We start from the raw sequence: 12,962 nt of genomic DNA, 5'->3' as shown, positions 1-12,962 counted from the left end.
ATGATCCTCAGGTTTTCCATAATATTTTCACATTGGAGGCCCAGCAGAGCCTGCAGGTGGTATATTCTGTCTTCACACATTAAACGTACGGGCAGGGTGCTGAACTCGTGGATCAGTCGTGTATTTGAGGTCAACACAGACAAATTCAATACAGGGGAAAAGACAAAAATCTGAGTTTTTGATTGAGTTATTGTGAATGGTTGCATCTTTTCCATCAGACGCATGTAAAAATGTTGAAGAAATTCCCCTGACATGAATTAATCCGGACGGCAATAAGAATGAGTGTTAATTTTTTGACGGTATGCACCACGAGATGCTTTTTAGGCTTTAGATGTTGTTGAGGATGAACATCAGAGAGTTTGCATTATTTCACTTAACCTAAGTCAGATTAGGGGTAAAATAATATCATTCAAAGATGGCTGTATGGTTTTTCCAGCAGCTTTCTCAACAAACCTCACCAGAGGATGTGGATTGTTTCAAATGGCAAGACGAAAAAGCAATAATCATTCGATGATGTTTTATTGTAATTGCACTGTCATGGGAAAGCATCGGCCCTCAGATTTGTTCAGCCTTTAATGTCGGACTAGAATAAACAAAAAGCAATTTACAGTTACAAGGGGAAAAGTTTGGAGGGGAAAACTATCCATACTGACCCAGACTTGATCATTAATACAGTCGTCCCCTTTGTAAAATCATTAAATAACTGATAAACCATAAAGTGGTATTGGATTTCAAGTTTGTACTTTCACCACCAGATGCATACATATTCAGTACAATCAAGAAATAACTTGACTAGAACCTGTTTGACAACATGAAGTAGGACAAAAGATCTTAGACAGCAACACAGTGTGACCAGATCTAAAGAAATTTAAGAACAGATAAGAAGCAACATAACTGGATTTCAGATCCATACTGAGAGTCTAATGAGTAATCTAATTGAAAATCCTGAAGGTGAATGTCCAGCCATCAGTACAGAAACTTTCACACAAGGACATTTGGACTATGCTGCACAACAATAAGGAGGCAAGAAATATACTAAAAAATACAGGGTTTGGAGAGGCCTGGTCAAAATCTGGAATTAGATCCAAGATACTGTCAGAAAACTGGTTGTATCAACCTTGGTGATAACATCTGCCTTTAAGCATTTGTGAAGACTCGGAAAGTGCCTTTTATGTCACTTTTAGGAGGGTAGCAGTACCTAACGCTCACAACACGATACGAGGCTCCATAATGAGTTCATAAGAACAGGAAGATTAATTTTCAAATTCAACAAACCGGCGTTTCTTTCCGATTCCTTGAATCTCTCCAGACCTTATGACAGAGCTTCAAATATTCATACTTTGGAGTACAACATTTCCCACTTGCTATTGATATGGTGCAGTGTGATGGTGATGTAGCTCATTGACATCCAGCCATTGGTTGTTCTAGTGATGTTTGCCTCTTAGAGCGTCTGAACAGACATATTGTTTCTCTTCTCTTTCACTAAATAGCCTTTGATAGCGTCTACTGGACACCCAAAATGCTGCCAAACACATTATATGACTCATTTATCACAATTTCACCATTCAAAACCATGGTAACGATAACTGGCGATTGCTCACAAGACAGCCTCAACCAGAAAAAAACCCAATGATGTTAACATGTGTGATGACAAAAGGCACTTTTGAAGGAAACGTTTCAATTTACTAACCCTGAATTTACTAACTTTGTTAACATGTAAATATTTTCCTCTATAAGTGACATAACTTTTTTGGATTCACTTGGTTACTTTTGTGAAAGATTAAGATTTGACTGAATGTGGTTTAAAACAAACAAACAAACAAACAAACAAATAAAAAAACAGCAGAATTTTGTATCTTTAGATTGAGTTTTATGATACTGTTAAATTATAAAAATCCTGTTGAATGCGACTTATGCAGCAGCCAGATAGTTTGTAAGCCCGGTGTGTGTTTGATTCAAAGTTTTCAGTTGGTTTTTTTTTTTTTAAAGAAAAAAAAAGTTGACCACTCTCCGAGCTTGGAGAAGTCCAGATTACAGTGTTTCCCTTGAACCTCTTGCGTCGGTCGTTTATTTTCCTTTTTTTCTGTGGGAAAGTCGGACTGGCCGCATTGTCTAACCTTTCAACAGAAATTCATCCCCTCCTTTAATAGTTAATTACTCTCGCCGCGTCTCCGGCGGCGTCTGGCTGTGGATGACGGGGGAAGAGACGGAGACGCTTCCGTCCGTCTGTCTGTCTTTCCTCTTTTCCAGCAGGGGCAGGCCTATATATTCTGCTGCTCATGTCTGAAAGGCTGGCTCCAAGCGCTAGGGGTGGGCTCTCGCTCTCTGATGGTTTTCCAGTGAGTATTTGTCAGGTCAGACTGTGCACCGCCCGGCGGTCTCCGCTCCTCTCCCCGGGTTATTTATTACCTCTCTCCCCCGCCGGCAGCGCTGCGGCTCCGGGGCCGCTGCCAACAACGGCGCAGAGGCGAGGGCCCCAGCAGGGGGGTTCCTGCTGGACGGTGACGAGAAGGAAAGGACAGAGCTGCACCGTGAGAGGGAAGGCAGTAGTAGCCTGCACGTTGTTGTTGTTTTTTTTTTTCCTAACATAGAGAGCTGTCCAGTTGGATATTTCCTGTGAAGCTTTTGTCAGGATTAGCAATGAAAAAGAAGTTGTAAAAGGATATTGGATTTAGCTATGAGTTATTTATTAATGGCTTTTTAAATTACAATTGCAGATTTTACTTTTTAAAACATTACTAAAGACATTTGAACATTATAGGTTTACAGATAAACCTAAAGATGAAGTTTATTATAACATAGTAATTTGATCTACAGAGGTCTAAGTTAAATGTGTTTAGACTTAAAGAACCATCAGCAATAACGTCAAACGACCTTTTCTGCTGTAGTTCACCAGCTACAAACCACTCAGACTTCAGCTCATGTTAAAGCACACGTGGACTTCTTTGCTTTTAATACATGACAATTTCATATTTTTCTGAACAAATATTCACCCCTTTTGATGTTTTACTTCTTTTTTTTTTATTATTGCTTTTGCAAATCACTCAACAGAGTTTGTCCTTCTGGAACCAAACAGCTCTTATCTTCAAAAGTACTGACAATTCCCTAAAAATACTTAACATAAAATAAGTGAATGCATAAATATTAAAATGTCTAACTTAATTCAAAGGCGGTTGTTGGTATAGGTCAGGGGATGGATACAAACAAATCTCTAGAGCCCAGAACATCCCCTGGAGTTGACTTAAATCCATCACCATAAATTGGAAGGAATATGTCCCCTATGTAAATCTGCCTGGATCAGGCCGTCCTCACAAACTGAACGATCGCGCAAGAAGGAGGCTGGTGAGATAGGACACCAGCTTACCATGACTACGCCGAAGGAGATGCGACCTTTACAGTCGAGGAATACAACTGTTGTTCAGGTTCATCACCAGTTAAAGCTTTGTGCAACGAGAAAGACAGTCCGATCCAGGCTCTACTGCAGTTTGCCAAAAGGCCTCCGGGAGAGACTCCATGGTCAAGTGGAAGAAAGTTATTTGGTCTGATGAGAACCACAATCGAGCTGTTTGGCCACCAGACGAGACATTATGTTCTCAGGTTTTCAGGCCAAAAATTATGAATATTTGGTATCAGCAGCATGAGACACGAACTTTGTCACATAAAACCCAGCAAGACGAGTTGTCACATAAAACCCAGCAAGACGAGTTGGAGTTTATAGTTGTAAAGTGACACAATGGAAAAACGTGGTGAAAGCTTTAGTAAAGCGCTGTACCGCAAAGTTGTTCACCTAAATTCTCACTAAAAGACAGTCAGATCTTACATGTAACACTTGAATGTCAACAGACGAGAGCTGTAGTTAAAGAAGGTTGGTAATAAAAGGCAGAGTGAATTTATTTCAGAAATAAAGATTCTTAACCGCGTCATGATGGTCTAATTTTTGTGAAATTATCAACACTGATAATGAAGCCGAGTCGTTGACAAATCTATGTTGTCACACAAACAAAATGGAGGCCGTATGAGAACGGCGTACCTCATTACTGTAATACGGTCGTATGCTAACTTTGGGTTTTCCTCATTCACCGTTAAACAGAACCATCTACCATGTAGAGAAGTTGGTAACAAGTATGAAAGGTTAGAGAAGGTTTCCCCAGTATGAAAAGCATTTTTTTTTCTAAAAGCCACATTGTGTGCTGATGGAAAAAATGTACTCATTTAACATTAACCAAATTTTAATGCGATGTGAAAGCTTGAGTGTTGTCACTGCATAGGTTTGGGGAACCCCTCTGTGATTAGCCCCAGTAGGTGAGTCACTGATCAGGAACTGGTGGTGGGCGTCGGCATGGGTGTCCCCTTTATGACTAGTTTCACCAGGGCTCTCCTGGCGGTGCAGCTCCAACGCCAACGCATCGTTCGGCGAGGTTTCCATCGAGACATTTCGATGTGGCGAGGGCTGGTTTGATGAACACAGAATCAGAGAGCTTCTCATCTGAAACGTAGCGTTCCACTTCCTTGAAACGGCTTTGTAAACATTCGCCCTAAATGTCAGCAGTTCAAGATTGATGTCAGCAGCGCTGCTCGGCGCACTCAACATGTGGCAGCTGACATTATTGTTAAGCCAAAAAATGTCACCTTTCAATTTCATTTTTCACTCTGAGCTGCTTGGCTGTTTTATTTCTGTTTCTTTAAAGATGAGTGATGGCAGCTCATCTTTATTTTTGCTTTTCTTCTGCTCGGTGTGTAAAATCTTCTCCGCTGTCCGCCTAATCCACAAAACCACTAATTCCATTACATTCCCCTCAGACATCACAGCTCCTTCAGTCCAAGTGGAAACATGTCCGTTAACAGTCCGCCGTCATGGCGGGGTAGCTGCTGCCGTGTGTTTCTGCTGGGTGTTTGCCTGCCTGCCGTTGGCTGCAGGCCTCACACCAGCTCCGGCCAGGCTCTGGACCTGGCCGCCTCCTGCACCGCTTCCGCCTGCGGTGTGTGGCGTGCCTCCTTCCTGTGTGTGTCAGAGGCAGTTTGGGCTGATTTATAAGCTCCTGACACACTGTGCTTTGGACCCCTGCTCTGCTGCTGGAATGGCTATTCCATGTGTCTGTGTGAGATCCACCTGGGTGGTTCTCTGCTGGATGGGGGTCAGATGTGGTTTTGCTTAGCAGCTCCAGGAGCTCAGGGGAACCTGCCCCGCAGACAGCGTGGAGGTGGGGAAAAGAAAAAAAAAAAAAAACGCTTTTAGAAAGATCTGGTTCCAGGCTTGTTCTTCAGTTAAAGCCACAGGTGTTCACAGTTTACTTATATCTCTACATGTAAACCTGGTTAAGTAAAATGAAAAGGGTAAAGCTATCGTACACGAGAAGATATGTGGAATTTAAAACTCTTGAGCTGTAAAAATCCTTTCTGCAAGTGCTTTATAAAGCACTCTTAAAACTTTGGCCCGCATGACCTATAGAGACACACGTCCGCAGGCTTGATGTTGTATATTTGTGAGCTGTGAAAGGAAAGGCAGTTTTCAAAATATTTTACCAATAAAAGCCATAAAGCTGTGTGTTATTTGGGGTGCAGTTACCAGCTTTGGACGTCTGGAGACACAATTGTGCTCTTTCTTCAGATTCTTAATTGGAAAGGACTTTGACCACATAAAATCCCAATAAAATACATTGATTGTGTCTCTAACATCATAAAATTGGACTAGATTGTCAACACTATCTTGTATTTTGTGTATACAACAATCCACAGCCTATTTTATGAAGTTATTCGTTATGCTTTATTTCATAGTGGAGGAATTTAAAAACAAGTGAAATAACAGTCACTTGTGATGTTTCCCCTGATGCCTGACATGTGTAAGAGGTGTTTAGGTTCGACATCTTTGGGTGGTGCTGTGTGGTAACCGGAGACGAGGTGGAGTTATCGTAGGTGAAGTATAACAAATAGATGGTTGCATTCAGACAGCTGGCTGTACCCCACCCAGAGCGTTTGAGCTGCCAGTGTGGGCCTTTGTGGATACCTCCGGTGGCCTGTGGCACCTACTCAGGAGACCACTGCTCTGTTTCACCAGAACCAGTCAGAAATTTACATAAACTCATCATTGGCATCAATTTCAGGTTCTTTGACACTTTGTGATTTCTTTGAAGCTTTTTCATAGATGCTGGGATGAGTTTACAAAACTCAATGATTTTTAAAACCAGAAAAATTGGTAGCCCAAATTTGAATTGTGTTTCTATAATTAAAAATATACTCAAATATCGAATGTCTCTAACCAAACTGCACCTTGATGCTACCTATGACTTGTCCAAGTTTGAGCTTTCTGGACTAAGTATTTTCTGTGCCAAATATTTTAATGCTTGTCTCATCAAATTATAAAAACCTTTTTCCAAAAGGCATCTGGTTTATCCTTGTGGAGAATTACACATTCCAGACTAACTTGAAGGCATTCAATTTGAAGAAAGGATTGTTTTTTGGTTGGCACCTTCTAAACTCGTGTTCATTTTAAAGTAACTTTACTTTGAACTGTAAGATTGTAGCTTTCTGTTCAGGACTGACCATTATCCATTGAGGAATCCAGTAACTCAATGACAGAATGAAATCAACTTTGCTTGCTGATCAGTGCCTGTCCATTTGATTGTACCACGTCCATTTTGTGTTTTGGTTTGAACCATTTGTTGTGGTCTTTGATGGTCTGCAGCGTTTTAAGCTTCTCATGACTTTGTTTTTGTGCTCACTTGTACCTGTAAGAAACCATCAACAGTCACTCTTGTGACACAACTATTGTCTCTACATATGACCAATCATCCTCTGATGTTGGGTTTTCAGCCTGACTCAACACGTTTCAAACCCCAGCAAAGTAGGTACCAAAAAGGGAGAACCAGGTGATCGAAAACCGTTATAAGTGAGTTGAGCCATGTCAAGTTGCGCTTCGTAGGTGCTAGTGAAAAGAGCCATAGGTAGATCCTAGACATATTTCCTTTCCTTTGAGAGGAGAGTTTGGGTAAGATGATTGATACTTGAGCATAGTTGGGTATGCAGTCGTTCCAGACACATGAAAACCGATTTTGAAACAACGAAAGAAAGCGAAACCAAAGCCCTGACTTGGACGATATCGGAAATCTGTGGACTGTGCCAGAAAAAGATGGCTAAAATTCACTGAAACTGCAAAAAGCTTGTGGTTTCTTCAATGGTCTAATCATCCACACATTAATGGGTTGTATGTATATTTTCAGCTTTTATATATAATGATGTCCTATGTAGATGATCATACTTTTGCGCCCAGTTCTGGGGCCTGCTGAATTATTGAGGGTCAAAGTCAATAAAGATCCCAATTTGAGCTGATGTCACTGATAGCGGCACCTTAAACTAAAAGCTTTTTGGCAAATTTTGCAGAATATTTCTACGATCCATCTTCTGTCGAGTTCGTGGCAGGTTGTACTTCCTCATGCTCCCAGTTCATGGTTCCTGCATGCTATTTTCTTTCTCTCTCTTTTTTTTTCGTCGCTGAAGCGCCGTCCCTCGCAGGCCTCCCTGCCGGCCCCCTCTCCTTCCTTCCTGCGCCGCGCTCTCGCCAAGCCTCCGCTGTTTAAATGGGCCAAGTTGAGAAGCGGCGGAGAGTGCAAATCTTGTTTGGTCTGGGTCTGTGAACTTCAGCGTGACTTCAGCAACACCCAGCAGTCTGAATCTCAACAACTCTTTCTGAACTTACAGAGGCATTAATGACGCGGAAGTTCTCAGTTTGAGTTTGGTTTCTCATTAACAACGTGTGGCAGTTGTGGTTTATTTAATTTTTATTTAAATTATTTTTTTATTTTATTTTTATAATTTTTTTTAGATCAGCTGAGAAACTGCATTCTGGTCATATCTAACTCCCTGTTTCCCCCTTGGAAGCAATTTGGTCCGGCTTTATTTAAATTACGCCTCATTATAATCATAATAAAAATATTAAGATTTTACCCAAATGTGATAGGACGAGTCGCTCTGAGCAGTGGTGATCTAACCTAATGTAAGTGGCTCAGGGCTTCCCAGCATGTCGGGTATTAACAGAGCGAGCGAGATTAAATGTGGGAGGTAGGAGAGCTGCGACGCCGCCGCCGCTGCGAGCTGGAAACTACTGAATGGGAATCTATCCGGCAACTTCAGCAGACCGCTCTCTCACGGCGACACGGGGGCTCCTCTGCGTAAAACCGAGCGGCGCGTCTTCCAGTCTGGCTCAGCCCCGCTCGCACGCCAGGAGGACGCTCAAGTTGGATCGGGCGCGCAGTTTCTCACTCGTTCCCGGCGCTCGGCTCCCACTAACATGCCTGCCATCAAGAAGGAGCGGCTGGATGGAGACGACATGGCTCTGACCGCCTTCAACCAGTCCGAATACCTGGCCCCTTTAAATGCCACCGCCATCCCCGTGGTGACCCCGCACCCGCCGCCCTACGAGCACATTTTCGCCCATCACCGCGCGTACTTGGGGCTCCACGACTCGGCGCTGCATCACCAGCACATCCACCACCACACGGACGACTTGATGCTGGAGAGGTTCTCCTCCATCCCGGACTTTCAGCCCTTCTTCGACAACGGGGAGCCGTGCATCGAGGTGGAGTGCGGCGAGAACAAGGCTTTGCTTTATATCAACAAACTGTGTCAGGGCAGTAAGGGACCCTCGATAAAATACAGGGGCGAGTGGCTCACCCCCAACGAGTTCCAGTTTGTTAGTGGACGGGAGACTGCCAAAGACTGGAAGCGGAGCATTAGACACAAAGGTAAGAGCTGCACCAACTTTCATTCATATTGTGGGGAGGAAAACATTTTTTTTTTACCGTCACTTTAAAGCTTCAGGGAGTCCAGTTTGCGTGGAGCGAGCTGGGTTTTTGGAGTGAAAGGGTTACAGCCGTCAGCGCGTAAGGAGACAGATGGGTAAAAGGCGCATGGGTAGCCTCCACACTCCCTCCGAGGCTTTGACACAGACTTTGGGCTGCGGTCGCTCACCAGACCCGGGGGCTTCTGGATGGGATGAGGTGGAAGTAAGACACAGATGCAAATGAAGAGACTCTGCATTTTTATTTATTTATTTAATTAATGTTTTTGGCGTGATGGATCGTGAAGTCTTGCATGGGAGTTGATGCTTTTACGCAGTATATGCTGGATTAAAGTAACTTTAGACACATGTACACATGTTTCAAGCAATTTTGTAGCTGCTTTTGTGGATGAATTTAGCCGGAGTTCTGCACTTTAGCTCTTAAATAATTTGACCAGCTGTCATTCTGTTCTGTTATTATAATCTTGCCGTGTTTGGATGCATTTTCTGGTATATTTGCGTCTAGTTTTTGCAGTCTTACACAAACACGTAGAGGCAGGACGCATTAAGATGTGTGTGCGTGCGTGTGGGGGGAGGGATGGCGCCCCAAGTCCAAACCTCTAGCCTAATAGTTAGTTATATCAGTTCTTATGGACAGATGACAGTCGTCTCTTCAGCAGCCCACACTGGGCAGTGCAATTAACGTGGAACCTAATTGAATATAGGTTCAGTTCATCTACAGGAGATGTGAAAAGCCTGAACTGTTAGTGTCACATGAGATAGAGGAGAAATGTTGACTCCTTCCTAAACACCTACTGAAGTGCATCTCTCTTGGTTTTCAGGAAAAAGTCTCAAGACTCTCATGTCCAAAGGAATCTTACAGGTGCACCCTCCGATTTGTGACTGTCCTGGCTGCCGGATTTCATCTCCAGTGGTAAGAATGCTGCAGTGTCGTCTCAGGTCTTCCTTCGTCCTTGTGTTTAAAATAAAAAAGTAGAAGCCTCTTCTTACTTGCTGCTGTTATTGAACTCAAATGCTGGTTTTGTGTCTAGAGCAAAAACGGTTAAAGGATTGTTGAGTGAGGGCCATACAGCCTCCTACGAAGGAAAATCAACACAAAACACATTTATTGATACAATGCAGTTATTTAGGGTCAAAATACTTGTGTGTTTTAATTATTATTTTACTTCACTGGAAGTAAAGAGAAATGTTTGTGTGTGGGATTGGTCCAGCTTCGTTAGATGGAGAACTCTACCAATTGGATTGTTTGTAATTGAATCTGAATGTGAATTCATGCTTTAGAGTGAATTAGATTTAAATTAGATTCAATATAGTTGCACATAAGGATCTGTTTGCCCGTGGAGTTCCATAGATGAGGTCAAGATTTGGCAATATCTAAAGAAATGGTTTTTCATTTTGTTATTGATTCACATCAATTCTTTTACAGCTAAAAATCAGAGGTCCTCTAAATCTGTTTCGCACTCTACTTTCTAATGTTACAATTTAATATTGTTACAACATTATAAAAGACGTTTAGCTGGTTAAGAGTTGGACCAGTCTTGGTGATATTTTTCAGTGATTTGTGTGTGAACAAAAGCAGCCCACAGGCTCACACACCAACTTTGATGGTGATTTTTCTCAATGTAAACATCAGGTCCACTCTCGGCTCTTCTGTATTGAAAAGCTCTTTAGTTGAAGGCACCGAGCTGCCATTTACTCTCCCTAGACGTTAGACATATTGTTGGTCAGACTCATTTCAGCCTGACTGAATCCGCTTCCTCCTCACCTGTCCGCCGTTGAACTCTTGTTTGCCTAGCTCTGTCCTCAGGGGCTCAAACCAGGGCGCCGAGCCAAACCTTGAGGCCTTGCAGGTGTGTCACGATTATGGCATCACCGCGCTCGTTTTTTTTTTTTTTTTTCCCCTTCTGTGCGTGTGTCAGCTTTGAGCAAGCACGCCGTCAAATCTGTTCACACAGGTGCAGCCGGCTGTGTGCATGTGTGTGTGTGTGTGTTTTTATCACCACAGAGCGCATCTGTCGTCGCTCCCAAGCACTAATCTTGAGGGAAGGGTGTAAGAGGCTTAGCGAGCTACTGAGCATGGCTACCGCTGATTATTGTGTGCGAGGCACGCAAGGCAAAGGCGGTTTTGATAAGCCGGAGGTGTTTGAGTGATATAGGTAAAACTGGTGACATTTCTTTGAGCCAACAATGGAGACCTGCGCCGTAACGGAAAGGCTTCAGCCAAAACAAATTACGCAAGTTCGACGGGGGTCTTATTATTTTGAGGTTCTGAGTGTGCTCGCTTATGTTTAGGCTCATTACAGATTTGCGAGTGATTGGTTTTTTGGCCTGCCATGGCTTGTGCAGTTCCACTTCAATTACAGTTGTGACGGAGAAAACTTTGTTACTTACGTAAGCAGAGATATGAGGGCCTTAAGGTTGTTGTTGTTGTAGTCTTTTTCTACTACTCTCCCTCTCCTTGTGTGGTGGTGGAAGCCTAAAGCCTAACCCACCAAGTTAATATTACCCTGACACACACGCACGCACGCGCACACACGCTGACGCACACACGCTGACGCACATGTTGGCAGGTCCATGCGAGGCAGTGAGGGTTAGGCGGAGGAGGTAAGGCAGCGGGACTTGTATGGCCTGTACTGGCGTCTCCTCTCTCCCCACTGACTGACTCCCCTCAGGGCATGGCTGCAGCAGCAGCACTCCCTCGCTGATGAGCTCTCTCGCACACACACGCGAGCACGCACACACACGGGCCTGCCTACTGACACAAATTACCTCATGCCGACATTTATTTTGAAAGTTTGACGGCTGAACTTTGAGTGATCTTGTTTCGCTTATAGGCATGAGGCAAGCGATCATAAAGTGCAGCAGCTGTTGGGAAGAGGTTTCACCTGCCTGCCCACAAGCTGCTCATCACGACACAAACTTGCAGAAGAGTTCAGAAATGCGGGGAACTCTTGATTATTTGGATCCAACAATGAAATCAGGCTAGAATAAATTAAAAAGAGCTTATTTATTTCAGTAATTGGAGTGAACAATTACTCCTTTATGTTATGACGTCATACAGAGAGAGTGATTTATTTCAGTTAATTTGGCTGATTATGGCTTACAGCTCATAAAACCTCAGACTAATAAAAGTTTAGTACACAAACAGTTAAAAGTAAGTTCATGTACTGTAATCTGTATGGACTCACAGCTCCTTCTGCAGATTTACTGCATCAATGCGGCGTGGCATGGAGGCGATCAGGTGTAATGGTGTAATAGAAGTCCAGGTGGCTATAATAGTGGCCTTCAGCTTGTCTTCATTGCTTAGCGTGGTCTTCCTCCTTTTTCTATAGACAATAGAGATTCTCTGTACGGTTCTGGAAAGTTCGCTGACAGGACAATCACTCTGCTACCTTGGTCATTGTAGCAGGTGTTGATACTTTTGGCTGTGTGAGCTGGAAATCCTGCGGGAAAATTAAATCAGCATCTTTATGACGTTTTTCAGCAGGGTTGCACAATATAACCTAAATTTATTATTGCTGTTTGCAACAGTTTGTTGTGCAGTACCAGAGTGCGACAAACTTACTGGACTGCAACAGCTATTGGTTAACTATTTAAGTATAAAACCTTCAGACTCTCTATGCCTCCCATATATTATCTGACAGTTCTTGTTTAATGCTGCAGAAAAAGTTTTAAGAGGTAAAGAGGTGATCAGGTGGACAGTCTACTCATCTGGCGTTTGTGCTTTCTGTAAATCGAAATTCAGCCACTTTTTAAATATTTGTTGCTAAATGTGTCATTATGAGAATCACATTTCCTGGTATGCCTCTGCTCTGACTTTGGATTTGATGAAACATGGTGGATCAACATAAGAAGATGACATTGCACCCAAATTTCACTGTCTGCAAAACCTTCACTCTGGATCTGAAGCACCTTAGATTCTGTCTCTCTCTTGCTCCAATCTCTGGAAGCTTTAAATCCATTAATATGATTAATTTACTTCATAAAGAGGACTTTGTTTCTGACCATAAGCGTTACAAAAGGGATGCAACACGTTTTGAAGCTCTGACTTCAGCAGCATCTCTCTTCTTGTGGTTATCTTCAAAACACTTTAATGAGTTTTCTTCTGTGTTTTTTCCTTCCACTCAACTTTCTGTTAGTATTCTGCTCGCTTGTACCATGTGGAAAA

At 42.9% G+C, this 12,962-nt stretch overlaps 1 protein-coding gene across 1 annotated transcript in view; it reads left to right on the top strand.

Annotated features, from left to right (window-relative positions):
• The first annotated feature begins 3,728 nt into the window (after window positions 1–3,728).
• samd11 (sterile alpha motif domain containing 11) overlaps window positions 3,729–12,962 on the top strand; it is a 64,592-nt gene continuing 55,358 nt past the window's right edge. Inside the window, 3 exon segments of the mRNA XM_055049912.1 lie at window positions 3,729–8,069; window positions 8,071–8,738; window positions 9,616–9,707. Of these exon segments, the coding sequence (XP_054905887.1) occupies window positions 8,047–8,069; window positions 8,071–8,738; window positions 9,616–9,707 (783 nt within the window). The 5' untranslated portion in view covers window positions 3,729–8,046.

The sequence above is a fragment of the Poeciliopsis prolifica genome, unplaced genomic scaffold (genome assembly GCF_027474105.1).
Source record: "Poeciliopsis prolifica strain line A6 unplaced genomic scaffold, Auburn_PproV2 SCAFFOLD029, whole genome shotgun sequence".
NCBI classification, from domain to species: domain Eukaryota; kingdom Metazoa; phylum Chordata; class Actinopteri; order Cyprinodontiformes; family Poeciliidae; genus Poeciliopsis; species Poeciliopsis prolifica.
This window is presented reverse-complemented; position numbering and strand designations above follow the sequence as displayed.